Source organism: Cololabis saira, chromosome 10 (genome assembly GCF_033807715.1).
Source record: "Cololabis saira isolate AMF1-May2022 chromosome 10, fColSai1.1, whole genome shotgun sequence".
Classification (NCBI taxonomy): Eukaryota; Metazoa; Chordata; class Actinopteri; order Beloniformes; family Belonidae; genus Cololabis; species Cololabis saira.
Window position 1 is genome coordinate 5,264,912 of NC_084596.1, and position 22,891 is coordinate 5,287,802.

General features: G+C 42.9%; 1 protein-coding gene, 1 long non-coding RNA gene and 2 other non-coding genes across 5 annotated transcripts in view; 1 reads left to right on the forward strand and 3 right to left on the reverse strand.

The window, feature by feature from the left end:
- The first annotated feature begins 4,983 nt into the window (after window positions 1-4,983).
- Window positions 4,984-5,509, forward strand: LOC133452357 (uncharacterized). Its single transcript, XR_009783250.1, has 3 exons — window positions 4,984-5,061; window positions 5,206-5,268; window positions 5,383-5,509. It is a non-coding gene; the product is annotated as an uncharacterized LOC133452357 (long non-coding RNA).
- Window positions 5,510-7,245: 1,736 nt separating this feature from the next.
- On the reverse strand, window positions 7,246-7,317 carry trnap-ugg (transfer RNA proline (anticodon UGG)). Its single transcript has one exon. It is a non-coding gene; the product is annotated as a tRNA-Pro (tRNA).
- A 1,573-nt stretch (window positions 7,318-8,890) lies between these two features.
- trnaq-cug (transfer RNA glutamine (anticodon CUG)) lies at window positions 8,891-8,962 on the reverse strand. Its single transcript has one exon. It is a non-coding gene; the product is annotated as a tRNA-Gln (tRNA).
- Window positions 8,963-10,093: 1,131 nt separating this feature from the next.
- LOC133452314 (NACHT, LRR and PYD domains-containing protein 1a-like) overlaps window positions 10,094-22,891 on the reverse strand; it is a 43,930-nt gene continuing 31,132 nt past the window's right edge. For both annotated transcript variants that reach the window (XM_061731553.1, XM_061731552.1), the window contains 6 exons: window positions 17,225-17,254; window positions 16,819-16,848; window positions 12,938-12,993; window positions 12,217-12,469; window positions 11,474-11,548; window positions 10,094-11,362 (listed from right to left, as the gene is read on the reverse strand). In XM_061731553.1, the coding sequence (XP_061587537.1) occupies window positions 11,319-11,362; window positions 11,474-11,548; window positions 12,217-12,469; window positions 12,938-12,993; window positions 16,819-16,848; window positions 17,225-17,254 (488 nt within the window). In that variant the 3' untranslated portion in view covers window positions 10,094-11,318. The remainder of the gene's footprint in view (window positions 11,363-11,473; window positions 11,549-12,216; window positions 12,470-12,937; window positions 12,994-16,818; window positions 16,849-17,224; window positions 17,255-22,891) is intronic.

The following is a 22,891-nucleotide window of genomic DNA, read 5'->3' on the forward strand; positions in this document are numbered from 1 at the left end:
GAATCGCTTCCCCCAAAACATTCTGATGGATCTATGCTGTGATTTACAACTCCATCCCAGTCACATCCAGCTCCTGTCCACCCTGGGATGTTTGTCCACCGGAACATTTCAGAGAGAGATTGGAGACATGCAGCATTTCGCAGCAGAATCATGCCGACAGTGTTGTATGCAATAATTTCTCTGGCCCTAATTTACACCCAGTTTCCATACACACATCACCAACAAGTCCAAATTAAACGAGGATTTCATGCCATCGCCGGATTCCCAAACATAATTGGAGCTAGATTGCACCCATATCGCCATAAAATCACCATCACACAATGAATTTAGTTACGTGGACATGAAAGGATTTCATTCAATCCATGCACAAATAATCTGCGATGCAACTATGTCTCTGTTGCCCGTCGTTGCCCGGTGGCCTGCAGGAATGCAACACTCATTTATTCTGCAGAACAGCTCTGTTGGTGTTTGCACCTCCAAGCAGGAGCTTTTGACTCCAACCAAATCTTAATTTATGGATAATCTTCCAAGAAATATATCAAACATGGTCAATATAATTATTTTACTAGGTAAATATCACATACATAAATGCAAATGGAATAACAGCAAACCCTCCATTGTACATCTGAAAAATGAATGTAAACTGTACTAACTGATGCGTGAAAAAAACGATATTGCCAAAAGCTTATGAAACGATGTCTTTGTTTCTTCATTTTCATTAATACACTTCCCATAGCTTGTCAGTAAATGTATCTTTTTTTTTTTTTGCTCTCAACCCCCCCATATGTTGAATATTTGTAGATAATTGATTATTTTGTTTCATTTGCCTTTTGTTGTAAACTCTACAGAATTTTGTTCAATAAAGTTTGTAAACCTCCAAGCAGGAGCTGTTGTTGCTCCATATATGGTCAATTGGAGGCGTTTCTGAATGCAAATGGCGGTAACCGTGCACGAGCACGGCAGTTTAGAACAGGTGGGATTTATCATCACTGATGTGCGTACGACCAGTTTTTTGTACTTACACACATTCTAAATTTCATTCCTACGACAGAATTTAGAACCTTTTCTACGCACGATTGATAAATGAGGGCCCTGGACTCCACAGGAACCTACGCCAGGATCCTGTTCGTGGACTTCAGCTCTGCCTTTAACACGATCATCCCATCTCTGCTCCAGGACAAGCTCTCCCAGCTGAACGTGCCTGACTCCACCTGCAGGTGGATCACTGACTTCCTGTCTGACAGGAAGCAGTGGGTGAAGCTGGGGAAACATGTCTCTGACCCTCGGACCATCAGCACCGGATCCCCTCAAGGCTGCGTTCTCTCCGCTCCCCCTTCTTCCCCCCCTACACGATTCATACGCACATAGGCAAAGGGCGGGGGGCCCGGGTCGTGGGGGGCATTGCCCCGCGTGGCCCGGCACTCCCCGCCTCACGGTTTTAACAGCAAAATAGACACTGCACATTCAACACTTAATAAATACATTTGACAAGGACACGTAGTTCGGGAGGGGGGGGGTCGGTGTCAAATCGATACTTGGCCCTCCCCCTCCCTGTTTTTATGGCATTAATCACATGCACTCAACACCAGGGGCGGGAGGGGGTCCCACATCACCCGCGTTCCCTCACCGGCCTGGGACAGGTGGGTCGGGATACCCGGGCCCGGCGGGGCTCGCCGTGCAGCCTGGGGTGCCTTCTGGCAGTGCTGGACCCCCCCGGGGAGGGGGAAACGGTGCGTGATTGTGTGTCTGTGTCGGTGAGAATGCGGTATGGAAGGGTCCTGCCATGGAGGATTTGAGCCTCCATTGGCAGGACAACAAAACTTAATAATTTATCAATATTATATTATACAAAGATGGTTATTATTATTATTATTATTATTATTATTATTATTATTATTATTATTATTAGTATTATTAGTACTATTATTACTATGTCTCTCGGCTGGCCTGGGAACGCCTCGGACTCCCCCCGGAAGAGCTGGAGGAAGTGTCTGGGGTGAGGGAAGTCTGGGCATCCCTGCTGAGGCTGCTGCCCCCGCGACCCGGTAACGGATAAAGCGGGAGAGGATGAGTTGAGTGAGTAGTATTATTAGTATTATTATTATGTATAGTATATCATATTATTATTAGTATAGATATCGGATAGGTGAATGGATGAATGAATGGGATGCCTGGGTCTGGGGCCCTCCGTTGTCGGGCCTGCACGGGTGTCGCCTTGTTGGGGGGTTCCCTCTCTCCGGGCCCGTCTTCGGTCCCCCCCGCTGCCTCTGCGGCGGGGCGCCCCTCTGGTCTTGGAGGGCCACTTTCGTGGGGGGCGGGTGCACCTGCCTGCGTCGGCGGCCGGGGCGGCTCTGTCTCTCCGGGCAGGCTGGCCCCCTGCCGGGTGGGGGTCGTTGGCCTAAAGGGTGAGGGCCTCCTGGCCGTGTGTCCGGCCCGGACCGGGTGGCCGGGGATTGCCTGGGTCGCGGTCCGCCGCCGCGGGATCCCTGGCTGCTTCTTCCCGCGCCGTGGGGGCCCCGCCCGCGGGCCCCCTCGGCCGCCATCGGGGGGGGGGGGGGGGGCCTCGCAGGCGGTGGGTTGCCTCCCTCCTACTTCTCCCCTCTGTGGGGTTGCTGGTGGCCTGGGTTCCGGGCTCTTCCGTGTCGGCCTCTGGTCTCGCGGGTGGCGGGGTTGCTCCCCCCCCTCCCCCACTATAGATACACTTCAGGTGGAACTTTGTTTGGTTTGTTACACACACACACACACACACGCACGCACGCACACACACACACACACACACACACACACACACACACACACACACACACACACATAGTCACTTAGTCACATGCATATACACACACACACACACACACACACACACACACACACACACACACACACACACACACACACACACACACACACGATCATATACATACACACACACACATAGACATACGCACTGGCTTGTTCACCTGCATGCTGGCTCTCTAGTTTTTGGGTTTAGGTAGCGGTAGCGGTAGCTTAGCTCAGACTGCAATCAGATCTCAAGATTTAGGTCGATTGCTGTTATTGTCTTGGTTGGCTCCGTGCCGGTTTCGTGCCTTGTTTGTGGTTTTTTGTTGCAGATTTCCAGTGCTTGACGTGTGTTTCCGTGTGTTCCTGCTTCCTGAATTGGCAGCGGATGTCGTCACCCCCCCCCCCCAAAAAAAAAAATCACTGGGTTTGTATGTGTATATTTATGTATGTGTACGCATATGTATGCGTATATATATGTATATATATTAAATATAGTAATAATGCACATATATATACTTTTGGTTTCTACCGTCATGGTATCAATCATTAAGGGTGCGTCCCAATACTCCCCCTCGCCCTCCTTTTCTTCACTAACCCTAACTTTTGCGCGTTCCCGTGAAGGTAGTGGTGTCCCAATTCCTCTTTTCACCTAGGGGGAGGGGGCATAACGAGGGCTTGGGGCTGAGAATAGCCCCTTCAAATCGAGGGATTTCAGATGCTGACTTGGCGAGCGAGGGGGTATGAAGATTTCCCAGAATGCTTTTCGTCGTCATTTGCGGACTGAATCAAAAAAAAAAACATGGAGGACATTTCTTATTTTTTTGGGAATAAAATCAATATTTTGAGTTAGTTTCTGCATAAAAATGCGTTTTGATTACATTTCCTTTTGCAAACCGATATTTTACTTTCATAATATTCACTCAGTGAATGTACATAATCCCTTTTTTGTCCGTTGTTCGCTAAGATCGCGCCGGAATATGGTTACGTAAGCTACGTAAGCTACGCCGTAGGTTACGTAAGCTACGCCGTAGGCTGCGTCTATTTAAAGCTCGCCGACCGAGGAAAAGGAAAAAGGAAAAGTTTTTTTGAGTCAAATGGCGACCCGCAAAGAGCAGGAGGATATTGAAAAGAAAACTCACAAATGTAAGTATAATGTCCCATGGAATTTAAAAAAAAAAGTTGTAATCACAGTGCTTTTGTATGTTTGTATGAACAGTACCTAGAAATCCAGGGTAGATAACATTGCCGTGTCCTGTTAACTACTCGTTAACTCTCATATTTTCTACAAATTTGTTGGATATTTCACATTACTATAAGGCAGCAACGTTATTTGGGGGGGGGTTACGAAGTAATAACGTTGCTTGCTATGCTTGCTTGCTTGCTTGTTATCATAGTTTTTTTTTGTTTGTTTTTTTTTTTTACGAGGACGTTTGTGCATTGCAGTAATCACATTTCATTCCAGGGACTCCGGATCAGGTCCGACACCAATAAGGTTTAGGGCTACCAACGAGGAGAATTTTACTAAGAAGAAATATGCTGCTAAACCACTGTGGGAGTGAGTGATCTAGCTATCTGCTTGCAGAATATCTGTGATGGGGTCCTTAACCATGGTATAACTACTATTCATCACTGAAAATCTTAAAAAAATATATAAGGTAAGCAATGGTTATGGTAAGTAATATTATCTGCTGATGCTTAAAGGAGCTTGAGGCTCCTTTTAAGAAATGAGACTCTCTAGCGCCACCCTTCACCACGACGGACGTTGGGGGTACTGCAGCCAACAGTGAAGCCGGCACGGGAGAACGGGGAGAACGCACATGCAGCGTCATGTGACGTCACATCCGCAACCCAGCGCGGGAAATTCGGGACCGAATTGCAGCACATTTTGCAGCACACAGCCTGTTCAAGGCAAAGGAGAGATACACTAGAGGGCTCAGTCTTTTGGGTTTGGAACGCTTCATCTGACATTATTACTAGAAAACTTAAAATGTATACGGATTTTTTTCATAAATCTTGCCACAATCCGGCCTCAAGCTCCTTTAACAAAAAAAAAATACATGTAAAGTATTTATCAATAATCTTCTGTAAATTGTGTGTGTGTGTGTGTGTGTGTGTGTGTGTGTGTGTGTGTGTGTGTGTGTGCTCCGGGACAGACAGTGGGGAGGCCACAGCAGCCTCATGGCCTTTCTACGAAGATATGCATGAGGTTTTGGGTCCAGACCTTCAATCCAGCCTCCATGTTTGTTGGCGTCTTATGAAGATCCCACGCAAATACTCATGGTAAGTTTAGCAGTAAAAAAGCACAATCTTATTCCCCAGTCCTTCTTCCTATAGCTAGCTTGTGCTACGACCGGTGGTTCCCTCCTGATTGTGAGTGATAAGACACTACAGTACCTGAAGATCTAACTGTTATTTTCTTTTCAGAACATAATCGACCCTCCATCCTCACCGGTGTCCTCTCTGACAAATTCAGAGGAAAGCACAGAGGTCATTTTTTATTTATACAGTGATAATGAACCTGGTATGATGTTGTGGGTGTGTATGATAGTCCAGTCATGTGTGTAATCAACATGTGTATCCATCTTTTTTTTTTTATCTCAGAACACTTTGGAAGACGCCAGCACATCGGCCTCAAGCTCTGCCTCACCAGCTGGAAGAGGAAGCTGGAAGCTTCAGGCATCAGGTCCACTTTCCCCCCGATCCCCCCAAAAAAAGAAACTCTCCATGCAGGACTTCCTTCAAGCTGAGGCCGCCAAAGAAGACAGAAGATGTCAAAAAAATGAAGAACACATGGACAGGTTCAGCTTTTAGAGAAAATGGTGGACCAGACACCTCATCAGCAGTAGCAGCACATACACTGCAAACTTTTTTTTTTGTAAATATTTCTGTGCAAATTTTTTTATATGGAACAGCACCTTTCTTTGTTCTGCGTGCAATGTTTACTTTTTTCTTTTTAAAATTTGTATTTGAATATAGAAAATAAAGCCTTTTTTACTGCAGATGCTCTCACTATCCTTATTTTACTATTGATCTCGTTGTACAGTTTATAATTTGAGACATTACCTTACTTTGAGAAACCCCAGAAGAGAAAACTGTTGTGTAACAAGTTTTATTAGACAATTTAAAAGTATTTCCAAGTGAGTAAAACCACACAAGTACAAAACTATTTACACATATGCACGATATGAGCAAAACCCACATAACCGAGCATTAATTTCAGCAAATTTCTTAACAGGCGTTATTTGGATAAACTGAGCCCCGGTTGCGGATCTTAAGGTTACCTTTATGCCTGAAAAAATATTAAAACTTAATAAAGTGCCATATTAACAGAGCTACAGCTGAAGTTAAAACAGCTTTTAGCTCTGGGCTTCCTGATCAGGCTAGGGATGAAAACGAGGGGGAGTATTGGGACAGGCACCTGGGCCAAGTGCCCTAGATTTCAAGTGCCCTAAAATCTCCCCCTTCTTTTTTAGGGGGTAGGGAAGAAAAGAAGTGCGAGTGGAGAAAAGAAGGGCGAGTGAAGTTGAATTGGGATTGGGCCTAATATGTGTGCAGACAAGGGAAAAAAAAAAAAAAAAAAAAAAAAAAGTTTGGGATCTGAAGATCTTTTTCTGTTTACCGACAACACCACCTTTGATTAGGGCCCAAGGACCTGTACTAAAGGTCAATTATCACATCTACAAAAGGACACAAAGGTTCGTTCACTCAGGGAGGGAGATAGGGGACAGAGTTCAATAATACTGTACAGGCAGATTCTAGTTAGCAGTAGGCTATGGTTTACTCCGGTCCGAGTCCCAAACTCCGTTGTTCTTAAAAAATCCAATGGAATCCAAGTTATGAAAAACAAAAATAAATGTATTTACAAACTCACTAATCCACAAGAACATTCAATTCAGTTTACGACAGGCTACGGGTAAGAAACCGTGTCGCTCCACGGCTACTCAACTCTGTGCTGACTCTGTAGCTGAAAAACTCTTAACTGACTGGAGAGCTCAGCAGCAGCTCTTAAAGGTACAGCGTCACTAAATAAACACAAACCAAACAGTGTATTCCACTTGGTTAACCTAAACACATTTAGCATCAATTAGCATCAATCCAAAATGATTACTAATAAATATGCAAATTTGAGATCCAAATTACAACATAAACAATATAAATCTACTGTAATTACAAAACCAAAAGAAAAATTATCATTGCCCCATACAAATACAAACAATATTTTATTATTTAAAAAAGGCACATTGGTTGGGGCAATAAAACAAAAAAGGAGCCCAATTAAATAAAGGGGAAAGGGTTTACGGACTACGCCTTACCGGCTGATCTCTTGGCATGAAAGAGAAGCAAGATGTGGGGTTTTCAGCATTCACACATGATGCCAATGTTGGTCTTCAGGTAAAGCATTGTACTACAGTCTTGAAACTTTGCTACTTGGAGGAAAAAAAACACAAATTGCATAACTCTCTGGGGGTCGTCCGGGAATTGAACCCGGGACCTCTCGCACCCAAAGCGAGAATCATACTACTAGACCAACGAGCCACAAAACACATATCCGGCAAACAAAAAATCACGGTCACATCATACCTGTCTAGATGTTTTTTTTATAACATTAAGGGGGAATAGAAATAGAAAGTGAATGATGATCAATAACCTGTTGCACAGTTTCTGTAGTTTAGTGGCTATCGTGTTTGTCTCACATGAAAAAGGTCCTTGTCTGGCTGAACTTCTGGATCAGGACCTCTCAGTGAACAGAGCATATCATCCACTGGAAGATTTACAGCACGGTTTTGTATTGGAAGAACTTCATCAATGACATCTTTTTTAGCAGGAAAAGCACAACTGCCTACGGTGTGTGGAAGAGTGATTTTTATCTTATTGACCATTGTTCATATGTGTCAGTCATGCATATCCAAAACAGGCTTTCTCGAACCCCGGTCTTCTGTGTGACAGGCAGAGATACTGTCCACTATACTAACTAGGACATCTGATAATCTGTGATTAATAGTTCACAACAAAATTGGTACGAATTGGAACGAACTGCCGTTGGGAACCCCGCCAGACAGAGGAACCGAGCTGCATGGTGGAACCGAACGGAAACAAAGGTTCTCCCACAACCTAAAAAGCCTGGCAGAAAACGTGGATCAGCACCTGAAAATGCTTGCAGCCCCTCCAGACCTGGAGCCAAGGGAGGCGTGAGGTTTATGGTTCTGGGTGATCAGTTTAATCTATAGCTCTGAAGCAGCTTCATGCCACCTCGCTGTGCTATGTTTTCTGATTATTTCCGATAATTGATCAGATTTGGTGGAGTTGTGTTTACAGAGGCCAACATGAACACATTCTCTATCAGGACACCAAGAACCCTACTAATTGCAGTATCCTCCATCTTTACCCTACGCTGTCCGGTGATGGCAGACATTCATCCATCAGGTTTGGATTTTGGAGGGATAGAAATAAATAGGCAAAGTCCACTGGATCAGGGCTGTATATGCCACGTCACAACTTTCCTCTCATGAATACCCTGAAGGGGATGTATCTCAGTGGTAGAGTGCATTCTTAGCATGTATGAGGCCCTGGGTTCAATCCCCGGCCTCTCCATTAGTTGAGTTAATAAACCTCATACAGTAAAAAAGAGTAATCAGCAGCACTGGTATGATGAGTCTTAAATTTCGCTGCCACATTCGGAGGGTAGCGTCAGAATTTGGCGTCAACAAAATGAAAGCATGGATCCATCCTGCTGTAATGGTGTGGAGGATATTTTCCTGGCACACTTTAGGAGTTTGTTTTATTAAATGATTCTGTTGAAAACAGAAACATTCAAAACAAATGTTTTATTTTCATTAGTTAATGTTAGGAAATGTATCATCTATAGTTAAGTTATTTCAGGGAGAAATGTGGGTTTTTCTTTCTTTAATGGAAGAATACCACAAAATGTGTCCATGATTTAATGTGTCTGCTCACTCCTCTTTCTAACACGGCTTTTTCTTCCTGAGGAGAAATGAGCAAATTAACTTTATGTGGCACACTTTAAAGGCTTTTATACCTATAATTTTCAGTAGGTGAGAAGATTGCATAAAGCATGACCATTAAAGCTTTAAACTTCAAATCAGCTTGCAGGTTCCACTGAGATTTGAACTCAGATTTCTGGATTCAGAGTCCAGAGTGTTAACCATTACACCATCGAACCACATGGAACGACACGAGTGGTTTTGTTAGTTGTTCTTCTGTAGAGTATTTACTGAATTCAACACAACATCATGAACTGTGGTACGCTGGATACATGTACCCAGCTTTAGATATGTGCTCGGTTTCTGCAGTTATGTCAGTGAACACAGTGTGAGGTTGGAAGAAGAGTTTACGGAGATGTGCCGCCCCTGTCTTCAGGTAAGGGCATGTGCTTCGAATGAGATATGAGGAAGGAAGAGAATGAATAAAAGAGGTCCCATGAAAGACAAACATAATGCATGAGCCGGGGCAGCTTTGGAAACATTATGGAAGACGGCCTATCCTGCGGCACCTTTGAAGTGTACATTTACGGGCATACACAGAGACAAATGAAAAAAGGAAGTAAATAAATAAATAAAAGCTGCAAGCAGCGATGAACGGGCCCTCGCACTCATGGCCACCATAACCATATCAGAAACGACACCACCCACGACTTTCTATGTCAAACCATTCAAAAGTTATGGCAGAAAATATGAACTATGAAATATCGACGAATCAGAAGAAGGGGCGGGGCTAATTTGCACCAATTATGGTCAAGGACTCAAAACTAAGTCCGATGACACCACCCACGACTCTCTTTGTCAAACCATTCAAAAGTTATAGCAGAAAATAGGGACAACCAATCAGAAGAAGGGGCGGAGCTAATTTTCACCAATTATGGTCAAGGACTCAATATCGAGTCTGATGACACCACCCACTACTCATTATGTCAAACCATTCAAAAGTTATGGCAGAGAAACGTTTTCTAGGGGGCGCTGTTGAACCGTTAGGCCACGCCCATTAATGCAAACCATGAAATATCACATTTTTCGCCAGGCCTAGCTTGTGTGCAAAATTTGCTGACTTTTGAGGCACGTTTAGGGGGAAAAAAGGCCCTCCTTTCGTCAGAATAAGAATAAAGAATTCCTACAGATACAATAGGGCCTTCGCACTGTAAGTGCTCGGGCCCTAATCATGTCAGTTCAGGAGCCATTCTAAGCCCCAATTAAAGGTTTAGGTCGAAATTTCAACGTTGAAACATTATTTTTTCCATATTTGGGGAAAAGCAAACACAGTAACTCAGATCTTACTTAAAATGAGGATTTTATTGTCATGTAAAGATTATTTTCAGTGAAGAAAGAGGAGCTACCTCCCCACATCAAAATGGCCCACACTCGAAATGTTTAAATCTCGTCTTAAAACTTATTTTTATTCTTTGGCTTTGAATCCAGCATGAGAGTTGTGTCTCTGTCCTGTCTTTTATGTTTATGAATCACTGGTTGTTTCTGTCTGGTTTGTTTTTATTTCGTGCTTTTATGTGCTCTTATCTATTTTACTCTGTTTTTAGTTTTTACTATTTTATTATGTCTTGCTTTACTCATTGTGCAGCACTTTGGTAACCTTGTTGTTTTCTATAATGTGCTATATAAATAAAGTGGATTGGATTGGATACATTGTTAGTAGACAGTAAAAATATTTTCTTGCAATCTATCCATATCTGGGCTCTTAATTTAATAAATGTTCAATAAACAAAATCAATAACGTTCCCGAACAGGTATGAAATATGACATTTTTTGTGGAATTGTTTGTTTAATTACATAACCAATTTATAAAAATGTATTGATAAAAATCTCTATTTTCAACAAATTTAAAAGCTACCTAATACATGTCTTTTTTATATATAAAATTAGGTCTTTATGAGTTGTATTTTGTTCATCATGTCTTCAGATTGATATACTATGGTTTCTTTTTGATCGGACAAAGTTCTGACTTCTTACCTTCCGTCTGACAGTTTCAGCGGTTCTCCCTCCTTCCTCAGAGTGTCACGTGATGGGAAGTGACAACGTCCTTATCAGCTGTTTTTACTATGAGGGCGTGACCGACCTGTCAGGCCGGGCTGACACTCTGAGGAAGGCGGGAGAACCGCCCAAACTGTCAGACGGAAGGTAAGAAGTCAGAACTTTGTCTGAAAAAAAGAAACCTTAGGATAGGTCTTTATGAGGCTCAGTGATCAGGGCTGGGATTTCAAACCTTTCCAATTCCAGCAAATTTCAGTGTAAAATAATACACATTACAAAAACACTTTGCTATATTCCACTGCAGAGAAAACATTTTCTTGGTTGTTTTCTATTTTTTGATTTCCCCACAAACTATTTCATTTCGAGGTCAGCTATGAGATATGGCTGCTGCTTCCGAAGGATTTCGAGGAAGATATCTTTGCAGGCGTCTGAGCTTCTGAGAGGACCCTCGTGGAGCTTCTTTTTCTTCTCCTGATAGGTTGGCAGAGCTCTTACTTTGGCATACATCTCAGACTGGACGACGGTTTTACAGCAGCTCACTCAACGTGGAGACCTCTTCGCCCACTCTGGACCAAGTTCTTCCTCTGTATGTCCAGAAAATGCTCAATTGTCAGATAATTTGCAATTATTTAACATTACACAGCAGGACTGGTATGTTTCATGTTCAAGTGGAACAATTAAGAAGGATGACTAACTGGGTGAACCCGCTGGTCCCGCTGGTCCTCCTGGTCCTCCTGGTCTTGCTGGTCCTGCTGCACCTCCCTCTTTAGCTGTAGTGAGGAAGACACAGTATTAAGTTCTGAAAGATAAAATGCATTTACAGAGGACGGAAAGTTCCCCCTAAATATAAGTTCAGTGCATGTTATCATGCATTTTATTATATCTGGCTGTTAAAGACTGTTGAGAATAATAAAGCTGCTAAAATATCAGCTTTGACCTTACATGTAACATTGTTTTATTAAAATATGACTCAAATATGCTTCCACAAGACTACACACATGTATGGACATTTATGTGCAGACACAACAGCAACGAAGCAGTTTGTCCCGTGGTAACTTCACCACCCGACTTTTACATCTATGAAAGAGTTCCAGCGTTCAAACGAGCTTTTATTTGCTCCAGCTTTATAAATATCTTGTTTTTCTTTAAGTTAAAGTGTCTCAAATGACTCCATGGAGAAAGGAAACTGGGAGCAGCCTCAATTTCTATGATCTTTTTTTTTTTTGAGTGCAATAGCGAAATTAAACTACAAAACGAGGCTGTTTGGTCTGTAACTGTTGAAAGTTGTTTAATGAGGTTTCAGGAGTAAAACACATTTATTTTCCAAGATGATTGGTACTTTTTATGTATTAATACACAAACCCCCGCCGATTTAAAATATTACACCCGCAGTTTCTTCGTCCCTGCATCCAACCACGAACCCAGATGTTCAACCTACTGAGTTTGTTCGCAGCCTTAGTGCAGCCAATCTCTCTTAGGATCTCCTCTGCCACCTTCAGAGCTCCCTGATCCGTGAAAGTGCTTATCATCACATCTGCGATCTCCAGGCGGCTTTTCCCCTCCACCTTCATGCGAAAGATGTGCGGCTTCTCCTTGCGGTCCAGGAGTGCGTGGCAAAACTCCTTGAAGTTTTCCTCAGAAAGATTCATCAGGGAGTCTTTCAAAATCTTTTTCGGGGTTTTTTGCTCCATCTTTCAGACAAAAATAAGGGAAGAAAAAGATGAGAAGGTGATGGTTTCCAGCTTAGTGCACACGCTTATCCGCTCACTATTAAGTCAAGGAAGAGAAATGATGTGTTCAGTTGCTGTTAGAAAAGGTGTGAGATCACGAAAGAGAGCAGTTCCCACGTTTTATGAGGAATATGAAACATATAGTTTGGATGCTTCGTGTGTTAAACTGATCCATGTGCAGAACTGAGGTTTTTATTTTAGCAAAACAGGTAATTCGTTTTCCTCTAAAGCTTAATTCATTTATCATCACTATGTACATCATGTTCTTTCTTTCCGCTGTCTCATGTCAGGTGTTGCACATCCTTGTATGTGTCTACCTTTCTGCTGTGTGTCATTACTGTCCCGCCCTAATGCACCTGAGCTGAGTTTGTGTGCACGCCCCACCTTTGATAGATCCAGCTTTTTCCTCTGGTCTCGTGTTTGACTTACATTTGCTGATTCAGTTTCACTAGGTGCATCCGCTGGTCCTCCTGGTCCTGCTGCACCTGCAAAAGTGAGGAAGACACAGTATTAAATTCTGAGAGGTAAAATGCATTTACTTTCATTGATTAAATATGAACATGGTGGCACCAGAGCGCCACCTGCTGGAGGACGCAGCTGGTTACCTGCTAACATCTCTCCCTTTCCACTCATTTGTTGCTCCAGGTTGAATAATATGTTTCTCTTCATTGCTAACACCTCTCTGTGTATCCATTACTCCCTAGTTTTCAATAATGATGTATTTTTGATCCTTTTATTGGTCTCATTTGTTTCTGTTGAAATACCGTTGCATTAGCAGCTAGCTGTCGTATCAGGGGGTTGCCAGCAGGGGTCACTGTTGTGTTTTTAGTGAAATCACGCTATTTTTTGCTCTTACAGTTTTTTCTGAAAGCTTAGGTGCTAATCATGTTCTTGTAGCACAATTTCTAAAACTATTAACACACATAGCAAAACCACTCACTGAGTTAGCCAAACTAAAAGCACAAAAACTGCTTTGCACTCAGTTTGTAATTTTGTAACACACACTGTAGGCACAATTCGCTGCTTACACTCAATTGCCAAATTTCCAAAACACTCCTAGCAAAATTATACACATGTATGGCTATTATTTACACTATTTTGCCACCTGTCTGGCACACTTTCACATGTGAAAACAATTTTAGAGAATTAGTTCACTTTGCAATCAGCGTAAGCACTATGAATAAGCCACAGGTAAGCTGTCTGTGTGGAGTACAATGGAAGGAGCTAGAAGAGTAAGAATCAGAGGAGTTGGAGGAAGAGGACGTGGAGGTGAAGAAGTTGGAGGAAGAGGACGTGGAGGTGAAGAAGCGAGAGGTTTAGAGGAAGTTAGAGGAAGAGGACAAGGAGCAGCAAGAGGAGGACGAGGAGGGGGAAGAGGAAGGGCCAGAGCAGACCTGATATGTCATCATATGGGACAATGTTAGTTTCCATAGGGCTGCTTTGGTCCGCAACTGGTTTACTTATCACCCACTCTTCATGGCACTCAACCTCCCCCCATACTCTCCATTCTTAAATCCGATTGGCATCAGGCATCATGTCAGGCCTGGATACGGCATGCAAGGAGGTATTTTCCCCGGTGCCTTGGACTGGAGGACATCGCATGCGATGTGGATGAGATTTTGTAGCCGGACCCAGAGAGACGGCATGATGTAGGCTGATTGTCTTTTTTTTGTGAATGTATTATTTTGTGTTCTGTGCTGTGTCTTTGTTTTGACGAGTGTGAATAAACACCAATACTTGAAGTTTGGATCCCTGTGTGTTTACAGAACTATGACAAAAGTATGACCTCAAACTGACCTAGCCACCTTGTGCACAGAAAAAGAAAAAAGCCAGATGTGTTTTGTATTCATACCATTAGTGTGTAGTTGGCACATTATGTGCTTAGTAAATGATGGCATGTGTTTACTGTCTGATATGAAAACACAATTTTTACTAAGGTGTGTAGAGTTAATCAAGCTGTGTTTGATTTTGCAAGAGAACTATAAAGTTTTGATAATTTGGCTAAAGGTTTTCTCATTTGTGTGTAGAGTTTAGCAAAAATAGCCAATGTTGCAAAAAATGTGCTTAAGGATTCAGAAAAAACTGTAAGTGAATGTGGCAAGTTTACCTGAAATATGAAATGAATATGAACCGTAAATAAAAACACAATACAATGATCTGCTAATCCTCGTCAACATTTATTCAACTGAATACAAAGACAGGATATCTAACGTTAAAACTTTTAGTCACTTTTTTGCTCACTTTCATTCATTTGGCTCCTCATTTTTGCTTGTGAACGACTGTCATGAGAGGCTCCTTCCATACATAGATATGACAGAAATCTTGTCTTTGTAATTTACTCAAGTGAATATAGTTTAAAAAGGAGGTGAGAATCATTGAAATGTTGTCTATATTTATGCTTTTCTTATTGAATTAGGGTTTGTATAAATGTTGAGGTAAATTTTATGTTGTGGACTTGATGTTGTGGTTCGGTTTGCTGAGGACCCAAGTGCAGGAGAGCAGGAGCCAGGAGTTGCAACAAAAAAAGGTTTATTTACAAAAAGCCAAACTAAAATGCTGCAGAGCAGGATCAAAAACACAAGTAACAGGGATCAAAAACTTGGAGCACATGGAGGAGGGAACAGTACGGACCGACAGGGAACAAAGGAATGACAAGACCAGATATACACAGGGGATAACGAGACATGACGAGACACAGGCGCAGACACAATCAGGGCAGATGGGACACAGGTGGGGCAAAACAGAAACTGAAAGTCACAAACTGGGGGGGAAGTGTCAAACCCTGACACTTGAGTTCCAGAAAGACCCACCCAGTTCTGCGGTCTTCTGAGAGATAAAGTATATTGTGGTCAACTGTATCAAATGCAGCACTGAGATCTAGTAAAATTAAGACTTAAACTTTTCCACCATCTCTATTCAAACATGTGTCATTAAACACTTCCAGAGCCAAAGTGACCAGTGCTGTGGTGCTGTCTAAAACCTGACTGGAAGGCATCATAGCAGTTGTTTTGGGGTAAAAAGTTATAAAGTTGTTGAAAAATTGCTTTTTCAATGACCTTACTTAAAAATGGGAGATTTGAGATGGGCCTGTAGTTGTTCATTTGTGTATTGTCAAGATTGTCCTTTTTCAGCAGAGGTTTAATTACAGCTGTTTTTAGTGGCTCTGGAAACACACCTGACATTAAGGACAAGTTCACCATCAGTAACAGGTCTGACTCCAAAATCTTTGATGCCTTTTTGATAAACCTGATGGCAGGATGTTGTTGGGCCACAGCCCTATGTGAACGTGGGAAGACTCATTTTCAAGTTTGAGGCCCAGCTCTGAAACTTAACTCCAAGACCAGCCTTGATTTTAAGACTAAATTGTCTTAATGTTGACCGCATGGTCTTAAAACAAATAAATTAAGGAATGACTCCAAAGATCAGCGGGCTTTGCAGTGTATTGCCCTTCGGGTGAAAAGTGTGAAAGTCATATCATTCCTCCGGGGAGATTGTGACTAGAGTGGCCTGCCAAGCCGCTCAGTCAAGGACAGATTGTAGAGCTCCAGTCATTTTCCGTCTGCCTTAAGGTCTCTCCAGTTCATCTCAAATGGTCAATCCCACCAAGCCGAACTTCCAGCTCTTCCAAGGTCTTTTCCATCCTGCCAATGAGTTCCAAAACAACAGCTAGCCTGCGATTCTGTTGAAGAATCGCATCCAGTTTGCAATTTCGCTCGCTCAAGTTTGAGTCTGAGTGTTGGTCGCACAGCTTATCTCTTCAGACACATCAGGCAGCTCTGACAGGGCCAGAATATCTGTTGACTTTTTCTGAATTTGTCAATATGCCAGGTAACCTCCAGCTCCAAAACACAGAAATCCAATTATGAAGGTATCTTCAACATCCTCGACCGACAGTATGGACAGACACACGATCCTCCACGTCTTCCAGGAGTCCATCGTGTATCCAGCAGCAAACGTCCCGTCGGGGGCAAGAGGCTTTACCCACAAAACTCTTGGGCCTGTCGAGTTTCAAATCAGGCTTAAACGGCTCTACGGTGCCATCTGTGGGACCACACGGCCACGATTCACGGTGGCCGATCTGGTGCTGGTATTTCGCACAAGGGGTTGAGGTCAATCTCGGCAGCTTAGCCGAACAAATTCAAACTACTTTTTTGGCTGAGCTGAGCAAAACAACGTTTCTTGAAGACTGAATTACACCACTTCTACCAGGAATGCAGTCAAGAACCTGACTGACCAGGCCCTGCTCAACACTGACGACATCAATACTGTATTACAAACTCAGAGAAAAGAGATAAAACTTCCCAACTTACCATGAGCTGCAGTTCTGACACTAGTGGCTTCTGTAAAAATATAAAGTACATGTATTAAGTTAAGTTTTCCAATTGTATTCAGTGTTACTGTTGCAGCTAAATAAAATACCATTTTGAATTATCCGACCTGATGTAGCAGTCAAATGTGCAAACCAATTGATCCATTATTTTCCCAAAGATTAAGTTTAATTCAGCATTAAAAAGATAAATGACACATACTGGCCTGGCGTACAGCGCCCCCATAGAGATGCTCAAGCTGGTTTTAGTGGTTTTTTTATCATCAAATTATCATCAAACAAAAACTGATTCATTGGAATTAAGCAATTTGCGACTCATGTACGTGTGTGTTATATCATGATTTGAAATTTTTTATTTTCCACCAAATTCTTTCCACATCATTTCTCACCATTGGAAGGTCCAGACTTTGGATAGTCACCTGAAATGAAAATAGAAGCATGAAAGTGTTGGTTTATATACTAAAAAGCAGGTGGATATAACTTGAATGTTTGAACTAATTTAACTAATCTGAGCTAGTAGGTCCTACATCCCTCTCTACTGTTCTCGGGCCCGTGTACTTGCCCAGATAATCTTACAAATCACCGCCTTCTTGCAAATTGTTGGTGACCCAGAGGACCCAAGAGACTGGTGTAGGAGCCAAAACAGCATTTATGTTTTTGTTAAAAGAATATTTATGATTTCACCACTTCCCATATTTTTGGTTCTAGTTTATTGATTTGTTTTGACAGTTTGGCTACTGATTGGCAGTCTGGCCACTAAGTGACAGCTTGGCCACACCCATGGTAATTGTGGGTGTGGTGCCAGTTGACAAAGGGAAGTGGAAAATGTTTGTCAGACAATGGAGTCTGAGCCTTAGTTGAGAAGCAAAAACACAGTTTTTTAACCACAACTTACCATAGAACCTCACCCTAGCATTCCCATACATTTTCTTTCTTTTCCCATAACCAAGAACATACACTTTTTGCTGGCTTAAGAACTTTTGTAGGGTATTTTTTGAGTTTATTTTTTACACAATGACTGGCTGCATGGTGGATCTGGATCTACAACCAAGGTGCGTTAAAACCACTCAACTAAGGCTGGGGCTGTGGCTATATTAAAGAAAATAGCCAGAACACCAAGTTAAAAAACTTTTGCACTGGAGTTTCATGCACTGCTAATTGGACTTTGGACATGAATGGGATCCAAACAAAGTGGATATAACAAAGGCAACTGGATTTTGGGACAAGATATAAAGCAGACAATAATGGATGTGCAATGAAGCAAGTTGGAGCAATCATTGTATGTGAATTAAGGAATTGTTTGGTACTGGATGTCCCAAATGCTGCTGTTGAAACTGCTGTTTGTTGGATGGCTCATGGATAATTTGCAGTGTATGGAAATTTCTGTGGTTTGAAATCTTGGAAGGAAATGGAGACAAAGTATCAGTGCGTCTGATCAGCGCTACTGAATCAATTGTCGGATATTGTGAATGGTGTGCACATGGTGCAGGAATTCTAAGTATCCATGTCAGATTTGAGTGACCAATTAAAGAACATGGAGGAGCCTGCTGAGGCTGGTGAAGAGGAGATGACTCTTGTGAAAATGATTCACTCCCGTAGAGGAAAGCTGGGAGTGTTGACACGCAAACAGAATGAGATTCAAGCTCTTTTGGAGGATGAATCCAGACGACCTGATGCACGCATCATACAGCAAAAATGTGATGTGCTTGAAAAAGCTCTGGACGAATTTATTCAGTTTCAAGATTCTGTCACAAAGTTCATGTCAGAAGAAGAAAAAGAGTGTGACCAAATGGACTGGTTTGAGCCCAAGAAAAAGCGCTTCAAAGACTTTTTGAATGATGTGGAGAAAAAGATGGAGTTGGTTGCTTATGAGGAGAAACTAACGGAGCTCCCTGAAGTAGAGCCGGAAGACAGTGTGTCAAGGAGGGGGTCCACTGTCCGAAGCACTGCGTCCTCAAACATCAGAAGATTGAAGGCTGAGGCTGAGAGAGCAGCTTTTCTGGTTCGTGCAGAGATGCTTGAAAAGAAGCTTCAAATGGAAAAGGAAGAAGCAAGCCTTAAGGCAAAAAAGGAAAGGTTGCAAGTGGAAGCTGACTTGGCTGAATCCAATGCAAAACTAAAGGTATTGGAAGAGTATGAATCTGCTTCATCTCAAGTATCACGGATTGGTATAATGAAGACTCCAACTGATGGCATGAATGCTTATGTTGAGCAAATGGTTCGGCTACAAAAAAAGCCACCGAGAACTTTGGAAAGATTTAACCCCTCACCACCCATATTCATAGAAGATAGTCTTAAAGAGGAGCAGAGTCAACATGGCATCTCTCCTATAAAGGGCCCCTCCACTACGTCAGCTGGAGCTAGACCCAAAACCCATCTACAGCAACAACCTGTGATGACGACAGCTGGCGCCACTCAGTCATCTTTTGGTCTCCATGATGGAAATAAAACTCTGGTTGATGTGTTGGCCAGACAAAATGAGGTTTCTGAACTTATTGTGAAGCAGCAACTATTGTCTTTACTTCCAGTCAGAGTGATAACACCATTCTCTGGTGAACCACTGCAATATCAGTCTTTTGTTCAAGCTTTTGAACATTGTATTGAAAGCAAAACTGATAGCGACCAAGACCGACTGTACTTTTTAGAGCAGTTCACAAGTGGACAGGCAAAGGACCTGGTCCGTAGTTGTCTGCACCTGTCACCCACAATGGGATACAGAGAGGCCAGGAGGCTTCTATTAGAGAACTTTGGCCATGACATGAGAATTACAGCTGCATACATCGACAAAGCGCTCAGCTGGCCAGCCATTAAAGTTGAAGATGCAAAGGCTTTGCATTCTTATGGACTTTTTTTGAGAGGATGTTACAATGCACTACAAAGTGGTCAGTACATGGATGAAATGAACACGCCCTCCAACATGAAAATAATTATTTCAAAACTACCCTTCAAGCTCAGGGACAAGTTCAGATCGGCTGCTTGTGACATACAGGAAAGACACAATCGGAGAGCAAATTTCAAAGACTTGGTGCACTTTGTTGAAAAACAGGCTAGGATCAGCTCGGATCCTATCTTTGGCGACATTCAAGATCCTCACCCTCCCAACAAAGCTTCTGGATCAAGGTTTACTAAACCTCCCAGTAGCTTTGCTACTGCAATAACTAATGTGTCTGAAAGCTCAGAGAATGAGAATAATACTTACCCATCACCTGCCATCAAACAGCCATTGGAGGAGCCTGTAAAAAAGAATATTTCTTGTCAGCAATCAGATAAACCTGTAAAAAGCAAAGTTACATATCTGAATGGAGGACCTCACAACAGAATTGCTTTCCAAAAACCATGTGCATTCTGTTCAGGATACCACACATTGGAGTGGTGTAAAACATTTAAAGCAAGACCACACAAAGAAAAGGTGGATTTTATCAGGTCGAAGGGTGCATGTTTTGGATGTTTAACTTTGGGACACATGAGCAGAGAATGCAAAAAAAGGCTCACATGTGCCATCTGTCAAAAGAAACATGCCACTCTACTGCACATAAAGACTGAAGAGGATGGCTCTCACCAAGAAGTGAAATCATCAGGTGTGATGTCCAAAGAAAAGCTAAGCAGTGCTCTGGTTACCATGACAATCAGTGACCATAATGGGGCCGGTAAAGATTGCGCTCTTTCCATTCTGCCTGTACAAATTAAACATGCCAAAGGAAACAAGGTTGCCCATACATATGCTTTTCTGGACCCTGGTAGTACTGCAACATTCTGTACTGAGAAGTTGATGAATGAGCTCAATATCCAAGGGCAGAGAACAGGAATTCTTCTAAAAACCATGGGGCAGGAGAAACCTGTCAACAGCTACAAAGTAACTGGCCTAGAAGTGTGCAGTCTTCAAGATGGCACCTTCTTGGAGTTGCCTGAAGCATACACTCACTCAGAGATTCCTGTTACAAAGGAAAACATTCCCACACAGGATGACATCAGGAAATGGCCGTACCTCAGTGAAGTACAGCTGAACACTATTGATAAGGAGGTGGGACTGCTTATTGGACAGAATTGCCCAAAAGCTCTGGAACCATGGAGGGTTGTGAATAGTGAAGGGAATGGCCCTTATGCAGTAAAGACACAACTTGGATGGGTGGTAAATGGACCGCTCAGCAGCAGCCCCTGCTTGGATGAAAGTGGTCGGCCATATCTGAAAGCAAACAGAATTTCAATCGCTAAGATAGAAGAATTGCTCGTTCGTCAGTACAATCAAGATTTTCCTGAACAGCGGCAAAGTGAGAAAAATGAGTTATCATTTGAAGATAAACAGTTTCTCAAGAAAGTCTCTGACTCTGCTACGTTACAGAATGGACACTACTACATCCAACTCCCTTTCCGAAAGGATGGTATGAAAATGCCAAATAACCATCACATTGCAGAACAGCGTGCCCTTAACCTTGTTAAGAAGTTCAAGAAAGATCAGGTGTTTTTTGAGGACTATAAAAGTTTCATGGAGGGGGTCATACAGAAAGGTCATGCTGAAAAGGTTCCAGACAGCCAGCTGCGGAGAGAGATGATGGACGGATATGGTACCTACCACACCATGGTGTGTATCATCCACAGAAGAAGACCATACGTGTGGTTTTTGACTGTGCTGCCACATACAGGGGCACATCCTTGAACAAAGAGCTATTGCAAGGCCCAGATTTATCCAACACACTGCTTGGAGTTCTTCTCAGGTTTCGACAGGAGCCCATCGCCATGATGGCCGATATAGAGGGAATGTTTCATCAGGTCAGAGTACCGCCTGAAGATGTCGACTTCCTTCGTTTCCTTTGGTGGCCTGATGGTGATGTAAGCAAACAGCTGGCAGAGTACAGAATGACTGTTCACCTGTTTGGTTCAGTCTCATCTCCTAGTTGTGCTAGCTTTGCCCTGAAGAAAACAGCAGAGGATAACCTGGGAAAATACGATGAAAAGGCTCTTAATACTATCAGGGAAAACTTCTATGTGGATGATTGTTTAACATCTGTCTCTACTGAGAATGAAGCCATAACTCTGGTCAAAGATCTTAGAGACGTCTGCATGGAAGGGGGATTTAGATTGACCAAGTGGGTAAGCAACAGCCGTGCTGTTCTGTCCTCACTGCCTGCAGAGGAACGAGGGAAAGAAGTTAAGGATTTAGATTTGGACAGAGAGAACCTACCTGTGGAAAAGGCACTGGGAGTCCACTGGACTGTAGAGACCGACAGACTTTCATTCAGAACAGCCACAAAGTCTCAGCCAATCACCAGAAGAGGTATTCTTTCTGTAGTCTGCTCTGTATACGACCCTTTAGGATTCCTTGCTCCTTTTATCTTGACCGCAAGAAACATACTCCAAGAGCTGTGCAAATCCAACTGCAGCTGGGATGAAAAGATACCCAACACCTTTGCTCTACAATGGAGAAGATGGCTCACAGACTTGAGCCAACTCACTGGTTTCTCTGTTGACAGATGCATTAAGCCAAATGGATTTGGTATACTGAAGTCTGCACAGCTGCACCATTTCAGCGATGCCAGCGAGTCTGGGTATGGTGTGGTCACCTACCTGCACCAAGTAAACAACATGGGTGAAGTTCATGTCGCATTCATTATCGGCAAGGCAAGAGTCTCCCCGCTCAAGCAAATGACCATCCCAAGACTTGAGCTAGCTGCAGCTGTCCTTGCAGTCAGAATTGATGTAATGCTGAGAAGAGAACTTCAGATTGTGCTGAAAGAATCAGTCTTCTGGACCGACAGCACATCTGTCCTGCAATACATTGCCAACACGACTAAAAGGTTCCACACATTTGTGGCAAATCGAGTCTCTGTGATCAGAGAACTGTCATCAACTCAGCAGTGGAGGTACGTGAGCTCCAAGCAAAACCCAGGCGATGATGCCTCACGGGGCATGACCGCAGAGGCATTCTTGAAGTGTATGAGGTGGATTCAGGGCCCAAAATTTCTGTGGAACGATGAAGATCAGTGGCCAGCATTGCCTGAAGAACTGAGTCCCATTGCCTCAGATGACCCAGAGGTTAAAAAGGAAGTGGTGGTCAATCA